The sequence below is a fragment of the Catharus ustulatus genome, chromosome 14 (genome assembly GCF_009819885.2).
Source record: "Catharus ustulatus isolate bCatUst1 chromosome 14, bCatUst1.pri.v2, whole genome shotgun sequence".
NCBI classification, from domain to species: domain Eukaryota; kingdom Metazoa; phylum Chordata; class Aves; order Passeriformes; family Turdidae; genus Catharus; species Catharus ustulatus.
The window spans coordinates 12,778,165-12,803,185 of NC_046234.1; the positions used below are offsets into that span (position 1 = coordinate 12,778,165).

A 25,021-nucleotide genomic window follows, 5' to 3' on the forward strand; every position below is an offset into this window, starting at 1 on the left:
TATGTATAACACTTACTTTGTAGATTGTTTTGTGTAAGTAATTTTGTGTATTGGTCTTGTGCAATGCATATTACAATTATGAATAAAACTTACTTTGTAAAGTGTTTTGTATTAACAATTTTGTGTATTTGTCTTGTGCTGTGTTTACACTTTGAGATGCCTGACAGAGAGTCTACAGTAAATTTCAGGTGGATTTCTTGCAGAGAAATACATAACAGGAATCAAAGCTTTGTAGAAAATTATGCTTAGAACAAGTTTTCTACTGACAATATATTATCTAAGCAACGCTAGTACGTGTATTTTCAAGAACAACTCCTTAGTGACAAAGCCCAGGTCTGCTGAACAGAGCTGTGCAGCCCTCCCTGCACAGCTGGGCTCCTGGGGGCTTCCAGAGGCATGCTGGAATGTGGTGCTGAGAGGTCCCAGGTAAAGACCACGAAAATTTGCCTGTTTTTTAAGGTGGAACACTGGAGCACTATGAGCACTCGATTGATTTGCCAAATCCTTAGTAAAAAAAAGCAAAATAAAATAAAATAAAATAAAAATTCAACTGTGAAATGAGAGGGAATCTGGATTGTAAAAATCCACCTTTTTCCAGGTAAATGAGCAAAGAGGATCAGAAAGTTGCTGTGCTGTTGGAAGTGTGGGCTTGAACTTGGGCAGAGCCCATGGAGATATTGCCTTGCCTTGGGATAAAAAAAAATGATCAGTAGGATAAAAAAATAATATCTGGAGTGGCATGGGTGTTATAGCTATGGTCCATCTAAGTGGCAAATTTTGCTTCCTTTTCCAGTAGAAAGAAAAAAGCAAAAAGGTGAAGAACTCACTGTTGCAACCTTCTTTTTGTGAAATATTGTGACTGATCACATTCCCATATTGGACTTATTCTATTTGGGAGCATTTGTGTAATATGCAGTGTGTCATTCTGTCCATAACTCTTATCAGCAGAGGTGAATTCTTCCTTAAGTTTTGTCAAGATAAGTCGAGACTGGCACTAACTCATGGAAGAGATCATTTTCGGGAACAGGAGTTGGAAAAATATACACAAAAAATGCTTTCTTCTGCAACTGAGATACTGATTTTCTTGACAGCTTCAGAGCAGAAGTGAATTTGCTTCAGTTACTCTCAATGATGTGAGGAGCATAGAAGTGAACCCAAAACTGCCCGTAGCAACTTCTGTTAGAGATTACTCAACCAGAATATCTTTTACTCTGAGATTGATGCTGCACTGGCTTTGATAAGCCAATGCAAAAAAAAAAAAAAAAAAAAAAAAAAAAAAAATGTCCAGATAAAAAAGAGCTCTAAAAGCAAGTGCTGTTAGACATACACAACTCTCAGATGGTGTGTTATGGTCTCAAAGGCTGTTCAGCCTTTCCTCCAGGGTTTAAAGAACGAGGAGCTGGCTGCAGTCTTGGCTGGAAGGTTGACTATGGCTTCATAATTAGTTTTGCATCAAGTTCTGCCCTCAATAACATTGCTAAAATTCCTATAACTTCATTAGGGTTGGCTGGGTTTAACTAAAGCATTATTTGCCCTAAGATTACCTGCAGTCAAAAATTTGCTGAATGTTGGTGGTTCAGTAATTAAAGGTGTTTACAGGAAACAGTACAGGCAGAACGGCAGAAGAATGGCAGCTCCCAAATCCAAGATGTGGCCACATGAAAAAGAAGAGAGAACTGTGAAGAATATTCAGGGTTAGCATCCTCCAGCATCATGGGAGCAGGTGAAGCAATTCTGAGCTTTCCAGGAGCAAGCACTGTGGTTGGGAGAGCAGCTTGGCCTTTCACTTGGCAATATTGTTGATCCCAGATGAATCCCCTGGAGAATACAAGATGTTTTTATGTATCTGTCACTCACATTCCCTAGGCCACAAAGGACTCGGTGAGTGTCTGAGAGGGGACTGCAAGGGAGATAGAGAGGGGCTCTTCATTGGGAACTGCAGTGATGAGACAGGGGGGAATGGCTTCAAACTGAGAGTAGGCTGAGATGAGATATCGGGAAGAACTTTGAGGGTTGTGAGGCACTGGCACAGAGAAGCTGTGGATGCCCAATTGCTGGAAACGTCCAAGACCAGGCTGGATGTGGCTTGGAGCAACCTGGTCTGGTGAAGGGTATCCCTGCCCATGGCGAGCGGGTTGGAGATAAATACCCTTTAAAGTCCCTTCTAACTCAAACCATTCTGTGATTTGATGACTGTTGCTGGTTCTTTCTGTCCTTCCTGCGGTTCCAGCAGCTCTCCTGGTGCACCAAACTAGAGGCGAGCTCTGCTGCAGACAGACAGACAGACAGACAGACATACAGACAGACAGACAGACAGACCGACTCTCCCTCTCCTCAGACCCCGCCCCTTTCCCGGCCCCGCCCCTTTCCCAGCCCCGCCCCTCTGCCCCGCGCACGCGCACGTGCCGGTGACGCGGGGCCGGGCGGGGCGGGCCGGGCGCGCGCGGGGAGCGGGGCCGCGCTCGGCACTTCGGGGACGCTCCGGAGCGGGGCCGCGGCCGGGGCCGGGCGGCCGCAGCCGCAGGTGAGGGCGAGGCGCGGGAGCCCGGCTCGGTTCTGTCCCGCTCGGGGGTCCGGCGGGGCCGGGAGCGCCGCGTCCTGCGGGCCCTCTGCGGCCGCGGGGGGAGCGGGGCCGCACTCGGAGCGCGGCGCGGGGGGGCTGCTCACACCGGAGGGGTTGCCCCGTTCCCCGGGGCTGCTCGGAGGCCGCGGGGCAGCGCCGAGGGCGGCGGGGCTCCCTGCGGGCGGGACGGGAGCGGGGTGTCCCGGCTGCGCTCGGGGTCGGCGGGCGGTGACCCCGAGCCGGGGCACGGCCGGGGCGGTGCGGGACCCCGCGGTGCGGGAGGCGGACGGGGCCGCCCCCACGGCAGCGACCCCCGCCACGGGCCGGTCAGAGCCCAGCTTGCCGTGCCCGACGGGGCAGCACGGGCTCGGGCAGCACGGGGGTCACCGCTGGGAGTGGCTGCGGACACCGCGGGATGTCCCGGCCGGGGTCGCGGCTGGCGGCGTGCGCGGACCGGGCTGCGGCGCTTGTGCCGCTCGCAAAAAGTATCTGTAACTCTCCTTTTCCAGGCTTTGTTGTGCAGCCATTGTACTCGTTCCTTCATCCGGCCCGTTCTGTTCGTCAGTGTTTATTGTTCCCTGGTATTTAATAGGCTGGATGAGGTCTGGGTGCAGGAAGGAGTTTTGGGGATTAGTTCTGGGATGCAGGCATTAGAAAGGGGGACGGAGCTGGTTGTAATGAACTTGTCAGCTTCCTCTTCCCCCTGTTCGCATAAAATTTAGGCCAAGCTCTGTTTTTAGTAGGTACTGTTCAGGACTTTTCGCCTCCGTACGAAAAGTGCGATGTTCGCTGAAGAACTCTAGGAGTCTTGGCTCGGCTCCTTTGTGTAATTCAGGAGACGCAAGGTGCACATCTTTTTCAGTTTTGTATGGCAAAGGGCTCTTCAGCTTGGATGTTCTGAGTTAATGAAACTGATGCTGTCTTGGACCTGCTGTGAAATCTGCATCAGAAATACTTCCCTCACTCATTTAAATACGCCTCATACATTTGAATAGAACGCCACAGAGGAGTTTTCCTTATTCTCTCCCCAGTGAGCGACACATAGAGATAATGCTAATGAATAACCTTCAGGGCGCTCTTCCCACTTCTCTGATTTCATGGTAGAGCTTGTTCTGCAGTCCTGTTTAATACCAGAATACGCTGCAGAGTGTTGATAGTAAAAAAATATTTGTGTAGTAACTTGGATTAAATGCTATCTTGAATGCACTTCTGATCTCTTTGATTCTATGATTTTCACAATTGTGCTTCTAAACATTTTCCTTCACTTTTAAAGTTCAAAAAATTGTAGCGAGGTGCCAGCACAAATTAGCATGCTGCTCTGCTTCAAAGAACCAAGACTGCTTCTAGTGAGCCACTGACAGTAGGTGTCAAAAATGAATTAAAGTGACTTTGCCCCAGACAGTTCTTTACTATCATTATTATTACTTTAAAGAATTTCCTCTGCTCTTCTGTGAAAGAATCACTAAACTGAGTGTCATCTGAGGCCGTAGTTCAACTGCACCTGATCTGTAGCAGTAATAGCGGCTTGGAGAATTCTGTGATTCATGGTATCATTGGCACAACCCCTGGTGATGTATGAAGCAGATCAGCAGCTGTACCTGGCCAGAAGAAAAGGGTTATGCCCACATTCCCTGATCTAGTTTGCAGTGGAGTCCCCAAATGGCAGGAGAGCATGTCCATGGGGCCATGAGGAGCACTGGGACAGCCTTGGGCAGCCGTGGGGCCAAGCAGGGGAGGCAGGACAAGCAGCTGGAGTCCTGCTGGGACAGCACATGAGGCTCAGAGGGAAGTGAGATGGAGCTACTGCAGAAAGGGCTCTTCTGCTGGCACATGACCTGTCTGAAGGCAGCGTGGGATTTGGCATAGAAAGTAAAGCCTTACCTTTGCCCCCTGAATTCCAGGCTAGGTTGGATGGGGCATTGAGCAACCTGGTCTAGTGGGAGATGTCCCTGTCCATGGGTAGGGGGGCTGGTAGGGATGGTCTTTGAGATCCCTACCGACCCAAATTGTCCTATGAATTCTAGTCACAAGTGGGGTTTTTTGTTTTGTTGTCTAACAGGCTAAGAAAAATGCTGGCTTTCTTTAAAAAAGCCAAAACCCCCCCACTACATTCAACAAGCTCTCTCATGTTGAATGTATTTCAGTGTAATGCACACTCGCATGTGTTTCTTCTTCGACAATGGTGATCAAGCCCAGGTTGTTCAGATCTAAGGGTATAATCTCTGTTGTTTGAAATAAGAGATCACTGAAGTTACCTCCAGGCTGTGTGTTCTTGGTGTGGACCAGCTGTTAGAAAGGGATAATTAATCAACACAACAAAGAAAGTGTTGGTAGCCGTTCCAAAGGATCTGCAGTGTGTTCTTCTGGGAGTGTTTCTGCTAGCACTGCTCTATCACCTCCACAAACACCACAAGCAAAGATGTCAGAAGTGCTTGTGTTTTTTCATGGTTGTTAGGTTGCCGAAATAGTTGTGATGCCTAGTATATGGCTTTTATTTTTCTTTACTCTTTTAGATGATATGTCTATGCTGGCAAAACTTACTGTGAAACTGCACTATAGCAAAAATTGAACAATTATGAAGTGTTTTTAGAGTAGCAGCCTCAGAACATATTCAGCGTTTGGCTGTTTCATTGTATCAATAGTGCACAACTTTTTTCTAATGACTCTTAATAGCTTATCAGAGTTGATTTTGACAGCCTGGGGCTGGGCTCACAGGGATGAGTGCTTTTATCACAGATCTGGGATAGTGTTTATGGATGTCAGCGCGAGTGGGAGGTAAAAACTTAAATAGATGGGGCAACATGTTCTGTTTTCCTTTCAATGTTCTCTACTTTCAGGGTTTTTAACTCTCACAGCTGTATTGCATTGCCAGAGTACCAACTGGAAACATTTTTATGATTTTCTTTTTAACTATTTGTGATGCAACAGGTTTACTAAAATCGTGAGATTAGAGCTTTGTGGATAAATTAGAAACACTGCAAGAAACTCTTCTCAGTATATTGGCTAGCCCTAAGCAAAGTGTCTTTGAAAAGCTACAAAGTAATTAAACAATGTTAGACTGTAGCCCCTGGGAGCAAAGGCATGCTCACAGTGGGCCTGAAGGGGAGCTGAAACATTTTCCAGTTTTATCTGAATTACTATGAATTATGACTATGAAATTATTCATGATTATGAAGGACGATGAATTATTTTCATAAAGCTTTGTCTCTGAGGCTTTACACAGTCAGAGGTGTTTTGGGGTGAAGTGTGCCTGTGCCATGCAGTGCAGACAGCCTGTATCCTGTGTCAGGATGTTCTCACCAGGGAACCAGGCTGTGAGTGCACTGGGGTGGGACATACAGAGACCTGGAATGTGTCACTTGGTACTGCTGACAGAAGTGTTTCAGAAGTGGATTTCCTGAAGATATCTTTTGGATTTTGAGCTAGGAAGGGATGTGTTTGAGCACAGGAGGAGCTTGCAACCTGCAACAAAATTTAAACCTGACTCCTTTAATTGGCTTATGTATTTCAGAGGATTAACTAAGAAAATTTGGTTTTCCATGTTCAGTGTCCTGTTATGAATTTGATGTCTTCGATGCCTGTTCTGAGAAACTGTTTTCAAGGAGTCAGCTGTACTACTTTTTGAAGAATGCCCCAGCTACTGATTTGTATTATTGATGTTTTTGCTTTAAACTTTCTGTAGGAAATACATGATTTGATTTATTTTTGTGGAAACAGTACTTTGTTAATACTAATGACAGTGGTCATATGATTCTCTGGGGCTTTTTTTTCCACCTCCTTTGTGATTGATGCAGCTGCTTGGTGGTGTGTTCTGTAGTTGGGAAATGTGAGATTTGTTTGGCAATGCCAACTATTCTGCTTAGTTTCTTTAATCTGAAATATTTAAAATATGATCAAGCTTATGTACAGGAGAAAGTACAAATGAAAACAGCTTGTGAACAGAAGTTTTGCTTTTAAATAAGCTCTTGGAGCTTTTGCCCAGACTTGTAGTTGCTTAAGTTTTGGGTGAAACTTCAGCCCTTTCTCCAATTTCTTATTAAAGAACATCAATCTCACCAGGTGCTCCATGCCTGCTTGAACTGTTCCATTGCATATTTTGCTCTCCTTTTCCAAGGGCCCTTTGTCTGGAGGGTGCCCAGACAGTGATGTTCATGGAAGGTCACTGCCAGAGCAAAACTGCTGCTGTTCTCTGGGCAGGTGTGGATGGGACCAGAGCAGAACTGGTTGTCAGTAGGCAAAGCAGCAGGAGTGTTTGCCCCTGATGTCAGACACTTGCTTTGGCTCCTGCCTCCTGGCACATGGACTTGTTTGTCCTGCCTCTCAGATGTCTCTTTATTTGCCTGAAGTGGGAGGTGTAAGCTGCTTTAGGACAGAGGTCCTGTCTAAGCTGTTCCACCTTGCAAGATGAAAAGTTGGCACAAAGCTTATGGGAATGTGTTGCATGGATCTCATGGTTAAAAACTAGGGATGGGGTGATTTAAGTGCCTGTCCTTGCTCTGATGACTTAAAATTTTGTGTTCTAACAGATATTGCAATAGTCAGTTACTCATCATGTGAGTCCTGTTATGAATGTTAATTTCCATCTTTGCAGGGCAGTGGGGGAAGAACTTTGTTCCTTTTTTCCTGGTGAGGAAAATGAGCTTATTCTATCAGTCTATCATAGTCTATCAGAAATTGCAGGCCAGGATTTAGCATCATGACAAGTGAAAATCATGGTGCATGGTAAATGAGCTTAGTTCACACCATAACCATCTGGTCAAGGGCAAATTGTTATAAGGAAGGTAAGGTGCCATGTAATGAAAAATTCAGCAGAATGAGTGTGAGTGATTATGATTAAATATTAGACAGAATTTTGTAGACTGAAAAAAGCAAGAATAAAAGTGGATTTCAACCCAGTTCCTTTTTCCTGGTTGTTCTTTGGCATCTCCATGTGAGTGGTGTGTTCTAGTTGCATGTGTTCCACATGCATTTAATTTAGCATTGTGAGAACTTTGATTCCTTTGAATAACTGACCTTATCTGATAATGCTAACTGGAGGTATCCAGCAGTGTGTTAATATGATGATCTGAAATACCCAGGAGGTTTTTATTGTGCTGGCTTTCTAAAGGTAAAGCTCTGGTTCTGTCCTATGATTGCAGTATGCTTTTTACATTTAAAAACAATTCTGTAAGAAAACAATGCAAAAGTTCTAAAGTTTTACAAGAAATTTTAAACTTCTCCATAAACTTGTTAAGGATTAAAAATTAAGCTGAAGGTTCACACTCAGACAGCAAAATTTGATGCCAGTGGCTTTAGGGACAGTTTGGTGCTGCAGGTACCTCAATACTTGTCCCTCTGGGTGGTCCTGCCTTGTGCCCTGATCTGCTGCAGCTCCATTGGCACAGCTAATGCTTGAGTGATTGCAGGGTGATTTCTTTCATGCTGCTCAGCTCGTGGGAAACTTACCCTCTCAGTAATGCTTTTATCAGTTTGCTAACTCACCCTGTGGCTACACCTTGCTATTGCTCTCACAGGTAAGAGGCAGGAATCGTGTTGGGAGGTGAGAGGAGGGAAAGCAGCATGGCTTCTGCCAGCACATGCTGGGGATGAACCATCAAACTCGGCTCAGCAGGACCAGGGCATTGCTCCCACTTCAAACTCATTAGGTTTCCAGATGCCTTTAAAGAGCTCTTCCTGGGATTGATGCTCTCCAATTAGCTTTCCATCTGTGAGCAAGCTGAATGATCCATGTAACGCTTAAATTCCTGTTTTCAGGTAAATATTACATCAAAGCAGAAATTCTACACTACATTAAGGAAGGAGCTAACCTTTTTCTCAGTTTTGGAGGATTCAAACACAGCCTTGTGTCCTGCTGACAGATACCTGGCTCTTGAAGGGAGTTAAGAGAGAGAAATGGGTTGATCTTCTGCCTTGTCAACTTTTGGCTTCTCACTGTCTGACTCTCAACAAGTTTCACTGCTACAAAACACATGGTTCTGGGCAAGTTTATGGCTGCCCACAGTTTTTGAATAGAATTGAGGAAGTGAGTAGCACATCCGTTATTTAAAGAAAGCTGCGAGTGGCACTAGAATCCTACACACGTGGGAATGTGTTCTGTATATATATTAGTGGTTTTTTTTTTTTAGAAGCTGATTATCCACCATGGTGGTGCCAGAATTGTAGAGTTGTGTTAATAGCTTGTGCCTACCACCACTCCCCCAACATCATCTTGCAGCTCAGTGTTAGTGAGTAACTTTTGAAGTAGTAGCAGCTACAAGTTACAAAATATATTACTTGTTTATGTTGGAAGTTTTTAACAGTAACAGTGTTACCAGTTTTGCCCTTTTAAAGGTAGACTGTACAATATAGCAATGATTTTATGGTTGGAAATTTAATCTGTGCTCTAGTGTTTACTGTTCTAAGCAAAGCTTGTTTTTATACAGTGGAATTAAAGTATTTCCACCAGGGTGTGTGTCCTATGAGACGTACAAACAAAAGACTTTGCAAGCTTACACATTGAAGCTGGAAATTAGGAATTAAAGGGATTGAACACAAAGGAATTGAAGGATATATCCAGATAAGTCAGCAGTATTGAATTTACCAGGTTGCTTGAGCTGCCTTATGCTGCTCCCTTGGTGGCTCTGCAAATCTGACCAGTCTCTTGTGGTTGCTCACATTTGTCTTGGGGAAGTAAATGTGCCAGCATTCACTGCCTCTGCTCCTTACTAGGCTTGGGCAGTACCAACCACTGACATCTGCAATGACAAAGGGGCTATTGTGTGCAGTTTTGTCATCCAAGTGAGGCTTGGTGTACCATATTTTACCCAAGTCTCAGAATTTTCTTCTTAATGTCCAAACAGTGCTCTGTTATTTAAAGGATAAGAGTAATGAGATGGTCATGTTCTCACCTGTCTTGGGGTTGGTAGAAGTGCTGTTAACTCATCACTTATCTCTGTATAACTTCTGCAAGAGAGCCCATCCTGTATCTTTGCTAACCTTTTCCAGGAATGGTTTAACACTTTGTCTCAATATAAATTTTGCTATGTGGAGGAGTTTGCAGTAAAGCTCTAAATTAACCATGGTACCCCCCCTCCTCCCATCCCCCCAGCACTTCCCTTTAGCAAGAAGATAGGGGCTCTGATATTTTGTGTCCCTACTCCAATTCCTTATTTTTCCCCATAGTTTTCTAGCTGGTGTGTCTATCTGATGAATTAAGAACCACAATGGGGCACCAAGACCTTGTTGTGATAGTGCCCCCCGTGTGCAGAACAAAAGGGCAGTTTCTGTTCCCAAATATTGCTATGCTGCTACAGTCTTTCTTCCACTGGTTACTTTTCTGGTATTTGGTGGCAGTGGGTGGGATTGGGTACAATGTATAAAAGAACAGTTATTGTTGGTAACACCTTAGTGAACAAGTAGTCTAGCCTGTGGTAACATTTTCCTCTTTCTTGTAGCCATGTGGTGGATTTTACCAGCATCTCTTGCCTTCCTCCAAGGACAGGAGTTTGTCTGAAGTGTTTTGTAGGTGCTCACAGGGCTGTTCTGGCTCATGGAGCTCCAAGTTACATCTTTTCTGAGAGAAGGGGCTGAGCAGATGTGCACTGGACTTGCCCTCCTCTTAAAATTGATTTCTTCGATGATGATGAGTGTGCCAAATGCCCTGACTTCTTTTGAGATGGCAGTAGGGATTTCTTGTCTGCTGCTGGCTTTCTCTTGTTTTTGGCTATCATTCCTAGTTTGTAGGAGGAGAACATATATCAGTAAGGGGTTTGTAAACCTTACCTCTGGCAGCTGAGACATTTATGCGAGCTCTTCTGCAGAATGCCAACCAAAATAAGCTGGAGTGGTTTAAACAGCCTAAATAATCACTCTTTGTATTGGCTGATCCTGAGTAAATAGGTTAGAAGGTACTTAAGAGCAGCTCAGCTGGAGCCTTATGGCAGAGAGCAGGGACAAGCAGCCAGCCAAGGGTGCTGAGCTCTTCCATGGCACAGCTGCTCCTAGAGGAGGAGATCCAAACCTAGGGCAGAGGTTCACAAGCTCAAGGACTGCTTGGAAGCAGAAATGTGGCTTCTCCCTGCAGATAACCCTGTGATTACAGCTGAAATAAGAAAATCCCACTTGATCATCCTCATGGGGAATGAGTGTACTTTCTGGTTAGGCTGTAATGATCTGCTGGTGTGGAGTGCAAGAAGTGGTTAAATTTAGACATGTTTCATGTGGAATCAAGGGATGGCAGTGCTGGCACCCTTCTGGTGGCACTGCCAGCTGCCAGGACACGTGGCAAGGGGCTGCTGTGCAGCAGGGTCTTGTCTTCCCCTTGAGAGTACAGAAGAGTCCACATCATGGTTGTAACCACCTCCCACTACTAGTTCAGATGATTTATTCATTAGTAAAATTAATGGTAGGAGGGATTTGGGCTGGAAAATGTGAATGTGCAAGGTAAGAGGTTGCACAACAGCACTTTACCATCCTAAACAAGGAGTCAGGAATAAATAATGGCAGAAAAATAAATGGGAGGAGGAAAAAAATGAATGGGCCAGAGGAGAAAATGCTGTCTTTGTACTGACTTTATTGTTTTAGTGCCATCCCAGATGTGTCTAACAAGTCTGACATTGTTTGAGATTTTCATTACGAAGAGCCTCTCACAAGGCCCTGCAGTGTAATGCTCGTGTGTGTCACTGGAGCAGCCTGACACAGCTCTGCCACCCTGCAGGTTGGGCAAAATGTGCTCACAGGGCGTGGGGGGCAGCTGGAGCTTACTCCTGGTTTTAAAGGGACTAAGAAACCGCCAGAAACTGGCCTTCTTCACCAAAACAAACTGTGTAAGAGGCTTCCTGGTGAATTGTGTGTGCCATTCCTGACCCAATGGTATTTTAGTTCTGGAACTCAAGTCATTCTGATTGCTGCCATCCTTAGCTGTGCATAGATAAAAGCAAAATAATTTGACACACTTTAAGGAGGAGTATCAATAGCTTCATGAAATAAGACTGCCATAGCCTCTCATCTTCAGGTAAACCCTTTGTTTTGGTTAAGAAGTTGAAATGTCCTGTAGTGCTTCTGATCCATTATTATTGGTTAACCTGCACTTTCTTGTGTGATTTTGTTTTTAGTATTGCTTTTTTGTTTTACCTGGATGAATGATTTGATTGGCAAGGGTTTGTAATTTTGAAAATACTGTTCACTCATTGAATTATAGAAGTGACCCTCACTTACTGGTGCTAACAGTGTGAGAATATGGATTGCCAAGTTCAATGTTTTCATTTTTTTTATGAGAGGAAATGCAGAGGAAACGAAAGGCAGCAGCATTATTGCCAGCATTTCTTCACTCTGCTTTATGCTAGAATGAATTTTAAAAAAAAAAAAGTCTGTGCAAATAACAGCACTGCTGATTGCTCCTTGTGTTTTGGGGTAACTGTCTGCTGTTTTCCTTTCAAAGTGGTTGTGCTATATTTTCAGCATTAAAAAGAAATGCAGGGTCTCTTCCTAAATCCCTATATCCCATTGTTCAGGACTGTACAGTGACTTTTCCCTGTAACTTTGTGCTAGTTCAGCTCTCTGTGACTGGTGCTCTCTGTGCAAGCCCAGCCAGAACTTCCTGCTGTGGTAACAGCTGCTGGGGGGAATTTGTGAGAGGGGGCTTGGTTGGAATCACAGTGCAAGGTATTACTTCTGGTAGGACTTTTGTACCTCTTGTGGCTTGTGTGCATTTCTGACATGTATGACTTGTATGTCATGACTGACATGAAATGGTGCCTGTGATTCTGAGACGGTGACTGCCTGAGTGGCTTCAAAGCAAAAATTAGACCAGACTTCTGTTTTCTTCTGTGCTGCTGTTGAAATTGATTTTTATGTGGAGCTGTGATCTTGTGGGCTTCTGTATGAAGTATTCCTTACATATGGAAAAGAGCAGGATGCCACAGATTTTTAGTGAGTTATGTGAACTTTCCCTTCAGGCAAGAAGCGGGGCTATCCAATTTTCCACTTACATTAGACAGAGCTCAAAGGGCTGCAGAAGATAGTTAACTCTGTTGGAGATGCTCTATCCTGCAGTTCTTTAATAAAACATCTACAGTGGATAATAGTGTGCAAACATGTGTGACAATTTTTTTCTCTTCCCAAACCTTGTTCTAGATGTCAAAATTTACCTGGACTACTTGGGAATGGCGAAACATAGCCCTGGGATCCTGCCATGAACAGTAAGAAAGCTGAGATACTTTGTGTATGCAAATAATTTTCTTTTAGTGACTAAACCCCACTGAAACTTTTCCTGCTCAATTAACACAACCAGGCAACACATTGTGTAGCTCAGTGTGGAGATGCTCCCAGCTCTTCAGACAGTAAAGAGGCAGCACAGTAGGTCAGAGTGGGGGTCAGCAGGAGAGCATCCTTTGGGAAACTGTAGTGGGGAAGTCCTGCAGTCAGTATGGCATTGGAGGTGGGAAACTGCCATGGGTGGTGCATTAGGAAATTATTGAGGTGGTAGCTGAAGGATTCTTTCCTGTAATATGTAATTATATTGTGAGATTCCATTGCTACCTGGTGTATAATTATATCAAGACTCCATTGTCATGGGATATCGTGAGTGCAAATTAGATTGAAATGTGATTAGACAAATTAATGGAAGAAAAAAGTTAATTTTGAAGTGTTCAAGGCTGCATTCCAGATGCTGTTTGTGGGAGGAAATCCCTAAAACCCTGGCAGAGGGAAGCTGCCAGAAGGCAGTGTCCTTTCACTGTCACTGCTCCTGAATTGACTGCTGTTAAACAGATAGCCTGGCTGATACCCTGGCTGATTTGGTCTTCAGTCTGAGCTTTCCTGTCTGACTTTGTGTGGTGCTTTTCTTTTATGAAATTTACTGTGTGACAGAGGTTGATTAAACAGTTCATGTAGCCAAGAAAACACAATAGCTTTCAAGATATTCTTGAGTGTTAATCAAAATATCCAAATATTTTTGTGTTATTGGTAGCCTGAGACTTCCTAGTTTGAAGGATATGTAAATATTCTCGTGTGTACATGCTCTGTATGCTTTACATAGCCTTTTCCAGATGTTGCAGTAGACATCCTTAAATTAACACATTGAAAATTATTCTGATTAATTTTCCCAGTACAAAATAGATGACTGGAGACACAGTGTGGGTGAGTAACACATTTGTGAAGTGTTAACAGCGTCTGTGGAAAACTTAGACAACTTGTCAGCCTTCACTGGGACAGAAATTAGAAGGCTTTTGTATTGTTACATACAATAATTTGGATAGAGTCCATTGAAATGTACATCTCTGGAAAATTCCTGTAATCTAAACTTTTCACAACAGTGTAAATACTTATGTGTTATGCAAATGTTCAAATGAAAAAAATATTTTATTTTCTTTTGTAGGACTTTTATAGGATCATGTCATGTTTAATTTTTCTGTGGGAGCAGTTTTTTCCCAAGGGCTTTCCAAAGCTGCTTTATATACTTGAGATGTTAGGCACTGCTAATATCTTGAAAATATCAGAACTCTCTTTTGATGAACAAACTAGAATTGGTAATTTCTTGTAGAGCAAATCAGAGCCTTATGTTCTTTATTAGGAGAGCTGATAAAGACACAGGAAGCTTAGTGCTTTGTACAAAGTAGGGTATGTAACTCAAGCAGATTCTGCTAAGACTGGTTACTTTTGGCTTTCTGAGAAGTTTGTTCAGCTTACCTGGAAAAGATAAATGTATATATTTGTAGAACATTAAATAGCTTTGAAATCTTTCCAGAATGCAGCTAAAGCTTTGGTTTACTTTTTCTGATCATGGATTGACTGAGCTAACAATTTAAGCAGCACAGAGGTAAAATATTCCTTCATTTTGAGCTGTCTTATTTAGCAAATTCACTGTTTGAGAGGTTGGGACATCTAGAATGACCTCTTTATTTTGTTCCCTGCCAATCAGTTATCTAAAGGTTCTGTGGCTTTTCTTCTGGTTTTTCTTTCAAGGTGGTTGTTGGAGCCGAAAAAGCTGGATTGTTGGTATGCTGGTATTCAAGGTCTTTGTGTTTGGGAGGTTCTTACTTGTGCTAGAAATGGACATTATCATCAGAAATCCAAATCTCATTTTGCTTTTAAAGCTGTTGTGTTAGAAAACATCCATGTGCCACTAACTAGAGCTGAATGACCAAACATATTAAGTGCATCTTACTCAGCTCCCATGTCATTTATGGAGGTTTATGATAAGGCAGGGAGTGGTGTGAGCTGTGTTGTGCTCTGGGTACCTTTCTGACCTGGTGTGTCCTGAATTGTCAGTTCAGGGTTTGTGCTGTTTCAAGGTCTGCTCAAAATAGATTTAGAAAGAAAATAAAGGAGAACTAGTGCCTGGTGTAGAGCTGTTCCCTTAGTCTTCCCCTTCATCCATAAACAGCACTGCAAAATTAGTAAGCTTGCTGACAGTGACTGGTGCTGGAAATCATACTGACTGACTTGACTTGATCTAGGAGCATTTTTCTCAGGTCTTTTATTTGCATGTGTAGATTTTTCCTCTCCCAAGGATGTAGGCAAAGGACATTGTTGATGCAAGTAACAGCAGGTGGGAAGGCTTGGAATTCAGTGGAAAAAGATTTCAAGGTGGCTTGTCATAAGGGCACTTGAAAGGTAGCAGTAAGGAAATACCGAGGATTCAATTTCTCAGTGATGCAGGTAGTGCATACTCTGGTATGTGATACAGAAGAAGGTGCCAAAAGGTTTTACAGCAGAAAATGGGAAAATGGGCTTTGATGTTCTGAGCTCTTTTCTTGCTTTTATTGCCAGGTAATGTATGCTGGCTATTGTGAAGACTGGAAGATTTCAGTCTGCTGAAGTGCATGTGCATTGTTTCACTAGGAAACTTCACAGGCTTTTGCTTCCTGTTTTTACCATTTGTTTCCAGTCTGATGTGAACTGGCCTTGTCATTAATGATTCCAGAGTAGTAGCTGGTAGCTCAATCTGTGACACAGCCCATCCAGAACAGAGTCCCTGGCAAATGGAAGCAATCCATGGAGGGTAAGACTCCTGGCTTTGTATTGTCAGCACTCTTGGGAGACAATGATTAAAAACCTTCCTCCAGTCATGCACAGAGGCAGAAGGTCACATTGCCTTTAGGAGAGGGGTGGCATGGAAGTTGTTCTGTTGTCCAGACATGGACAAATGGGAGTTATGGGCATTGTCACTGGTAGGGGACTGCTCTACTTTGTGGCTGTAGGAGCAGCAGTAGGAGGACAACAGCATTTTGGGCAGCTGCCACCATCCAGGAGCTGTGCACAGCTCCTGAACAATGCTTGGAGTTGCTGCTGGGGTGACAGGAAGGTACAGATGTTTGAGCCAAGGGCAGAAGAGGCAGAGCAGTGCTGCTGTCCAGGAACAGAGCTGATGTGACCCCAGGTGAGTCCTTAACCTGTCAGGTCATTGTGGCTCTGGCAGGGAGCTGCCTTGTCTCACGCTTGCCTTCTTGTGTTTTGGGCCACTGGTCCCTGCTGCATCCCTGTCCCCTCCCTGTGCTGACATCTTAGACTCGCTGTCACTCTAGTGTGTCACCTGCAGCCTATTCCTTGTCCCCCTTTCTTTGGTCCCAGGCTGGGGAGATGATCTCGTTTGGGCTCAAGGAAATGGGAGAGAAGTCCATTAATTCCTTGGGACTGAATTAAGCTATGCTGTAATTGCTGAAGCTCCCAGTGTTGAGAGTATAATATAAGGGTGTCCAACCTAGGTCTGTTGGCTTAGCACAGCTATTCAGTATAACACAGCATTCTCTTCTTGCCTATGGTGCCATTTTAAACTGCAGGTGTTTTACTTAGGTGTGATTTGTACATGGTGCATTAATGACTCGACCTGCTTCAGGGAACTGTTTTCTCTTTCTGTGTGAGTGAAATACTATACCAAGAAGCTTGGGGTTTTTTAATACTTGAAGTATTACTGAAGACTTCTAAGCTTGTGTGAGCATGCTGAAGCTTGTTTTATTTTGTGTTCCTTAAATAGGTTGAAAAGAATTTTTATCAAACATATTTTTAAAGTACATTAATGAAGGCCTTTCTGTAACTGCAGCTGACAAGCATGGTAGCACTGCTTTTGGTGGGTAAGATTTCTTTTGCAAAATTTCCATTAGAATAAGATTTGTTCTGCTCCCTAGAGTTGTATTTCAGCTGTTGACTTCCTTTATGACACTTGAGTTTTCAAAATTCAGGACTTTGCCTGACTGAAACTAGTTGGTAGCTTCAGCTCTGTTTTCTGTAATATGGGGTTTCTTTTGTGTCTGGACTCGATTTTTATGGAAAATGTTTAAGTACTTTTGGTCTGTGGGTGGAAGTTAGTAAATTATTCTACTTGGTTATGAATATCAGGTGATAGTTGATACAGGTTACTGCTGCTCTTGAGTAAAGCAACTCTGATGCTGTTATAAACACTGGGAGGCTGTGCTATTGTCCAGAAATATGTACAAAGTTCATGCTGAAAACTGCCTACATCAGGCTGGTCTGCATCCAACTGCTAAGATGATAATACTTCTTTAGGCATGTATTCTCTGTATTTAGAGAGAAATCATCTTGTTATTACTTCTTTAGAGATTAAAGCCACTGTTTTTTCAATGTCAGATTTAATCAGTTGCTGTTGAAGGGGCAGTGCTGCCTCCTCCTCCCTTTGCACAGTGGGTGCTGGGGGTCTGTGGCATCTCCCTGTCCTTCTGGTGGGAGGCAGCACTGGCTGTGCTGGCACTGCTGTCCCCTGACAGCTGTTTGCTGTTGGCTTGTGCAGCTGGCTGGTTTGATCCAGCTCAAGGTGGGCAAGTGGTAGTTGGGTGTAACCAAATAACATGGGACTGTGACCCTGATACCGAAATAACGAGAAAAAGAACTAATGTAGATATAGCAATAGCAGTAGTTATGCTAAGGCTTGGAAAGCAGCAGTTCACAAGCAGGCCCTGGGAATGTACTAAGAACCACAAACTAATAATTAAAGGATCTAGTAGAGCATGTAGAACACAGTGAAATAATAAATGATAAAGGTTAATGTATAATAAATGATAAAGGGTTCTGGTGGTGGAAAGACAAGCAAGGGGGATTAAAGGGGGGTAACCTATAGTTTTGAGTAGACAAGCGTGTAGAATTTATGACTTTTAGAAATAATATCTACGAGATTTATATAACTGTATTGTCTTGAAGAATGTGTACTTTTGTATGTAGATCACTTTGTAAAAGGATATAAAAACCTGACGAAAAAGGGGAACGGTGGGCTCTGACTTTGGACACTAGTCCTCAGACCCCAGGGCCCTCAATAAAGCACCGCACTAAACAACCTAGTTGTTTCGTGTCTCTCTGTACGTTCTCTCAGTAATGTTCCCAAGTGAGAATTCAGCCTCTTGCTCCCTTGGATTTCATGAGCACTCTGTTTTCCAGCAGTTGTTTTTTAGGTTGTCTGCTGTGCTGGAGGAAGGACTATGTTATCACTGTAGGTCAGACTCAATCCCAGCATCTGCTTTGTGATTTCTGGGAATCATTTAAAACTTGCCTGCTGTAGGAGTGATGTTTGCTGAGATCTGGCCTCTGACCTGATGAGTGTTTCTCATGTTCCCTGGGTGCTCATGTTTGTCCCTCAGGCTTGTCCATTCAATGGCTCCCTCACTGTGCCCTGCACACTTTGTCACTCCTTGGCATGTCTTGTGTCACTAATTTGCTGCTGTTTCTGAAGAGCTGGCTGTAACTGATACAAATAGCCTACATAAACAGTGTGCACTATCAACCCTGGATAATCTAGAGCTTCCTGACAGATGAATTACAGGCATAAAAATAAGTTTCACAGGGTGTCCACCACGTGAGTTGCATTCAGTGACAATGCATGTAGTGTGTTTGCCTTATGGACTTGAAATTAGAAGTAGTTTAATTTGTTAGGAATGCTCAACAATTTCACATGGGTCTCAACCACACCTCATTTAAATTGTCTTCCTGTATTTGGGCTGAAGATGGTTAGAATAAATGTAATGGTTTATATAGGAAATGAATCCTTATTCATTAATATAGCACTTCTTTTTGTGTTTCTGAAAGAATGATGGCAAAATATAGCAAAAACTATAAGAGCAAACCCTGCAAACCAAGGACCTCAGAACCTTGCACAGTAGTGAGAAATTCAGCTCCTGGCAGTGGGATGCAAGTTTATGCTGGTGATCAGATTTGTCCTTTCTGTGGCAGAGGTATAAACAGAAATGTGAATTTCTCATATTCTTAGAATTTATAGATATTTATAGAATCAACGCTGAGGATGATAGAATCTCTACTGTTAAAGATGAAAGTTAGCTAAAATTTTTCTGAGATTTTATATTTTTCTGAACTTTTAAGTTGAAAATTTCATATTCATATTAGAATATGAAACATTCTAATTTAATATGGATTTTTTTTTAATCTCTTCATACTGTTGTGCAATGTTTTGGTCTCGTTAGAGGAGCCTGTGTAATGTCCACAGCATGGTAAAACAAGGACTGAGACTTAAGCACCCATCCTAATTGCAGTAACCACACTGTACATCACACAGAACTTCACAAATAATGGAGTAATGATGGTAGGAGAACAACTCAGGTGATGTGGCACTTTCTGAATGCTAGTTTTGTGATGAAGGATGGATGAAACCCATCCCATTTACCCAGCAGACTTCTTTAACAGAGGAAAACCTAAAGTTTATTTGAAACAAGAGGATGTCCTGAGGTGTATCAACACCAAGAGTAAGAACCACTGTATTCTGCCAGCTGCTGTAGTGTCAGTGGGAGGGAGTGGGCAGGTTAGGTGCTGTTAAACCATTCTGTTTGATGCTGTCTCAGTTGTGGCACGTTTAAAGTATTGCAAAGCACACACTGAATTTATAATTCATGCTTACAAATACTGTGTGTTTTCTCCTTCCACTAAATGTCTAAGTCTGCTTTAGCAAAATAAGATTTTAGACAGGCTTTTTAATTAGGAGAACTTGTGTCTAGTCTCTGAAGTCAAAATTTTATTTGTCTTGGTACAAAGCAGTTGAAAAGAGAGGATGATTTGCAGAAGTTTTTATTTTCTGTTATATATAAATTACCACTGTGACCTTACCTAAAAATTTGATTTTGTATCTTAAAAGTACTGACTAAGAAAATGAATTTAGTCTTCAGGCTGTAAATTAATAGCAAACTGATTTAAAGAAATACTCAATGCATACAACTACTAGGTTTTTGTCATTCAGTTATGTTTATAAATGTAAAATATATAAAAGATCAAAAATCTGAAGTGTGGATCTTTTCAGGGGTACTGCATAGATTATATTTTTCAATGTTTACTAAGAAATAAATGTCAGCAAATAGAAATGTTACAACTTTTTCACTGTCCCTTCAAGTGGAGGTGTGATTTCACTCACCAGGATATAGTATGTAGTCTTTCATTTTGGTTAAAAGCTGTAAGATACCATACTCTTGAGACAGAAAAAAAGAGGAGTTTGTTTATCAACTGTATTAGATCTCAGAAATGGAAGTCATTAAGATTTTGGCCTCTTTTATACAAATTAATGTGATTACGTCTTGCTTAGAAATAATTTGAGCTGTTTCTCTCTCTTAAAAGGTGCCTTTAATGAGTCACAGCTTCCATTTTAGTAAATTGTTCATGGGATAGGCAGGCTCAGGAGCAACTGGGTTAAACCAAGAGATTATTTGAAAAATCTAGGGCATGTGCTCTCTGTTCACTTGATTAGTTTTCATAATTCATCCTTGTTTCCACAGCAAAGAGCAGCCTAATGCATGCAAACAAGAAGCACTTTTCTTGCTTTTGCGCTCCTTCATCTCTGTAATTTTACCAGAGAAAGTAAGTGAAATGGGGAAACAGATAGATTGTGCTTGAATGTTTGGAACAAATCTTGGTTTGTTTTGTGAAAATCCACGGGATTGGAGAGCCAGGTGCTATTTGGGGGTGTCTGTCTGTGACTCTGCTTCAGTTCTTTTCTGTTTGACTACAGGTGCATGAAGAACAGAGGAGATATTTCCGCTTGTCAGAGATGATGTGGAGAGACTCTTTGTGAGTAACTGTGTTTTCTAAAAACCCCAAAATGCTAATGTGGGAATGATTTTATTTTTTAAAATTATCTAACTTAAAATAACTGTGCCATTTATCTTACATATTTTCATTTGGGTCTGGAAAGCTGAGAGTGTAGAGCCCTTCGTGGGAACCGTGGACAAAGCTTGTTGGGAAAGAGCTGGAGGCCAGAGCAATGTATGGCTTCATGAGTGATTAACCACAGTGCTTTACTTGTCTGTACTGATCAGTCTGCAAAGGTTTTTACCATTGACTGCTGAAAGTGTTCTAGACAGCAGTAAAACCCCTGCCGTGGTGGGTATGGGGGAACTTCAGCAGGGTTAACTCGTTACTTACAGAAGCTTATTTTGCATGCCAGGCTCTTAACACTTTATTGTCCTTGTCCAGTTTTGGATTGCAAGTCTGCTATATCTGCTGTAAAGATGATGGGAATAGTAGCAATCTTAAATATTACAGGAAAGGAAGAACTTCCATGATGGAATGTAACCGTACCTAAATATGTACTTAAAGGATTTGCTTTTGTGGAGACAAGGTCATTTTTAGAGAGCACAATTAGGTGATGCAATGTCTTTATTTTTCAGATGGATTCCATAAAAATGCTGTGCTTTTACTGCTGTAAGCTCCTCAGCCAGCTCATTCCTTTGGAGTAATTAGTCCCAGTGTTTCCTATTTTTTGGCCAGATTTCCAGTAACAGTTGTGAATTAAAGCAGCATGTTATTTTAGGATTTTTCCATTATAGTCGTTGTGCACATTTTTTTTTGTTGTAAGTATAATATGAGCAGTGTGGTCTTGAGTGCTTTCTTTTAAACCATAAACTTTGATACTCTGGAGCTGCTGCTTTGTTCTGATGATAATTATCTAGGGGAACAGTGCCTTTGTGGACAACTTCAGTGCTTTTCTTGGCAAGGAAGAGCTCAAGTTAGAAGAACTGCTCTTACCTCAGGCACCTTTATTTCTAAGTTTTCTGATGTTTATAGCATTAAAGCTACACAGTGAAAATTTTTTCTTTATTCTTTTCTTAAATTGAAGAAAAATCCTTTTATTGCAATAAACTAGTAATTGCTTTAACTCCTAGGCAGGAACCAGTTTGGGTTTCTACATGTGATTTGCCTTTCCTGTTACCTAGATCTAAGAGAAAGGTTAAATGGTTTTTAGACTTCCCTCCCTGGAGCTTTTTGGATATTTTCATAGATATGGTTTTGTGATTTGTTTAATATAGAAGACATCACTATTGCTTAATGTCCTCATTCTGGTTTGGCATCTGCAAATAGTGCCTGATGTGAAAACCTGTCTTGCTTTCACTCAAGAGAAAATCAACTTAAAGATAATGTTGGCTTGCAGTCATCTTTGCCTTGGCTTCTTCCAGGCTCTGCTTGCTGGTTCAGGAAGGCTGTGTGAGGATTTCTTTATAACAATCTCCTGGCCAGATGCTGGAGTCTTGATAAAGTAGCAGAAGAAATCCTTGTCCTGATCCAGCTGACTTGCCCAGGAGATAGTGTTGATTTACTTCACTCTGTTATGTTGAGATCTCTTGTGGACAAAGTCTGTGAAATCTTAGCTGCAGTTGGCTGAGTAACAATAATAATATGCAATAATCTTCATTATTTAATTATTTAAAAATATCTAATATAAAAAAATCTCTTTACTATAATCTGCTTAATAAAATTGCAACTTGATCAATTTTTTAAAATGATTAAACAAGAGGTTTAGGTATAAATATTCCAATTATCAGTCTATGTATCTTGAAGTGTTCTTATGGTGATGCTACAGTTATTGTAATACATACATTTTTCCTGGAGCTTATTTACAGATGTTGACTATATCTTAGTGAGGTCATTTTCAGAAAAGACTTTTTATAAAATAGACAGCAGTTATTTTGTGGGGCTAGCATTTAATTTGTACAGATGGTTGCTGTTAAGGACCTTCCAGTTGCACAGCAGTCTGCTTTTCATGGTCTTCAGCACTGGGCTGGGTGAGGTTGTGCTCTGGTACTTGAGTGGATGAGGCTCAGAGCCAATGACACCCACCAAGAAAAGTATTTTGGGATTTGCCTGCATTAATACTGCTCTGTGTCAGCATTAGTAACTGCAATAACAGGTGATATCTTCGTGACAGTTCTGTTAGGTCTTATGGCATTATTGCAAGGGTGAATGTGTGTAAAATAGAATGGGATAAGTTGAGAATTGAATTAACTTTTTGGTGCAGGATGGAGCTGAAAGAACTGTTTCCTTTTTCAGTTCTACCTGATCATAACCTTGGCTTTAAGCTTTATGCTGTAATATCTTGAGAAGTATTTATCAAGTTTGTGAGCTGTATAAAGGAAATTGCTTTTTGCCTGTTGCCATTGTTCTTTTTGTGATTATTACCATGTACTTGATGTATAGAATTTCTGGTGAAAAATGGAAAAACATTTTGCCTTTTGAATGCTAAAAGGTTTTAAAGGGCTTGAAATATACCTTGCAGCTTAGTCTATTGAGTTAAAATGTAGCTTTGCTAATGAAGAACAAATGTCCAATAAAGCTTTTTCATTTTCATGTAGTATTGACTCCTAAATGAATAAACTTCAAAAATATTAATTCTTAAGTGCAGTGGATAATATTTAATATGAAGTTCAACCAAAACTCAGACATGCACAACATTCCTGGTGCTGATGTTTTTTCTGGACAGGCTGAATGAGGGTGCCTTGTTCAACTTGACATCTGCCCATTTCTGAGTGAGTCTAATTTGTACAATAGTGGAAGGTACTTGAGCTGTGCCCTTGGTAGTCAGTAGATCAGGGGTGTATGTGACAAGCTGGACACTGGAGGGACATGCTGTATCTAAGCTATTCAGTTTCCTGATGAATGGACTAATTAATATGTTCTGTTGGCCTTTCCTCTCTGTAACCACATAAAGCTTCATGCTCTTAAAGTAATTGACAGTCAGCAGCTGGTTTCATACCAGGATTTTTTTCACTTGGTAGTGAGGAAAAGGTGGGATCCAAATGTCATGGTCCTGTTGTCTTTGTGGAGACAATACAGGTTTTTCTTTCACTTTGCTGGATTTGTTATGTACAGTTTTTTTCTTATATGCAATACTTATCTAATCAACCTTTTGTCAGCAGAGTTTACTTCATCACTGTGAATTTATTAAGTATGGGTGATGATGAATGAGCTTTAATATGCTGAAATTGTAACCACAGGTGACTTATATCAGGGAAAGACTTTATGAGGTTTGGAAAATGCAGATGAAATGCACATCCTTTACAGAATACTGAAGAGATGGGAAATCTCTAAGTTCACAAGCATTTGAAGAACACTTCTAAATTAAATTGATTAGGTGCTGTTGGGCCAGCTAATAATAATTTGATTAATTTTACCCTAGATATGTGAGTTTAAATTTGGTTCATTATGCAAATCCAAGTTGATTATCTGATTTAAAATCCAGAAGAATATTTAAGACGGTGTTTTAATAGATAAACCTCAGCATCGTAAAAATTCTGCTTTCTACTACTTTATGTTCAGTGCAGTGGTTTAAATCTGTCCTTGCACAGAGCCCTGACCTGAGGTCATCTGCTACTTGTAGATATGGGGGAAGTTTCAGATGCCTGCCCTGTTTGAGGTGAGGTGTTGGTGGGAAGAGCTTCTGTCCCTGCTCTCTCTGAGGCTGCAGCAGGCTGAGCTGTTCACTGAGACACAAGGCAGAGGATGGAAGCAGTGCCATCTTCTAGGCCATTAATATGGGCAGAAAAGCTCATTTGGAACAGATAAACTTTAGAAGTCATGTACAAAGAGAGGCCTCAGATGACTTGTGGCAGACATGGGATAGTGGATTAAAATTTTGTAGAAGTGTGTTCCAGCTATGTATTCTTCTACATCTCCCTTAATGTGTTAACAGACAAATCTGATTTTAAGCTTAAGTTACATAAATCTTTATGTACAAGGCAACCCTGTTAGCTTTGGAATTCTACAATGACTCTGGTATTGTCAGACTAGTCCCTCTTGGAGTTGAATTTAGGAATTGGCCCCTAACTGCCAAGATGGGGATTGACTTGCGAGCCAAGATGCCAGTGTACTTAGGCAGTGAAATAATCCTGTTTAGCTTGGGAGCACAGAAGCACAGTTGTGTTCTTCCAAATGTTATGCAGAGGTTGAAATTGCTGAATGGTTTTGAGATTGTAGATTAGATTTCATTAAGACTGTAGGAGGGTTTTCCTTTCTTCAAGTACAGCACAAGAGGTTTATTTTTCTGCTCTACAAGGTCTCATTAAAGGTTGCAGTGGCTATGCAGTGAAGCAGCCTGTCTTCTGATTTGGTATAGGAGTCCTTCTGAGCTGTTTTGGGAAGTGTTTTAGGGAGGTGAGGGCAAAGCAATGTATCTTCTGGAGCTTTATCTCTGCACATTGGTAATGTGTCCTTTGCTGGTGTGCTTCCTGCTTGCCAGGGTGTATTTTTCACAAACCAGGTGTT

The 25,021-nt window shown here is 41.9% G+C and overlaps 1 protein-coding gene across 5 annotated transcripts in view; it reads left to right on the forward strand.

The window, feature by feature from the left end:
* Positions 1–2,461: 2,461 nt before the first annotated feature.
* KLHL13 (kelch like family member 13) overlaps positions 2,462–25,021 on the forward strand; it is a 76,429-nt gene continuing 53,869 nt past the window's right edge. The window contains exons 1-3 of one of the 5 annotated variants that reach the window (XM_033072168.1): positions 2,502–2,524; positions 12,677–12,764; positions 20,496–20,554. In XM_033072168.1, the coding sequence (XP_032928059.1) occupies positions 12,735–12,764; positions 20,496–20,554 (89 nt within the window). In that variant the 5' untranslated portion in view covers positions 2,502–2,524; positions 12,677–12,734. Of the gene's footprint in view, positions 2,525–11,387; positions 11,556–12,676; positions 12,765–20,495; positions 20,555–25,021 lie in introns of those variants that run through there. The other 4 variants (XM_033072173.1, XM_033072170.1, XM_033072174.1 and 1 more) reach the window with 4 other exon arrangements.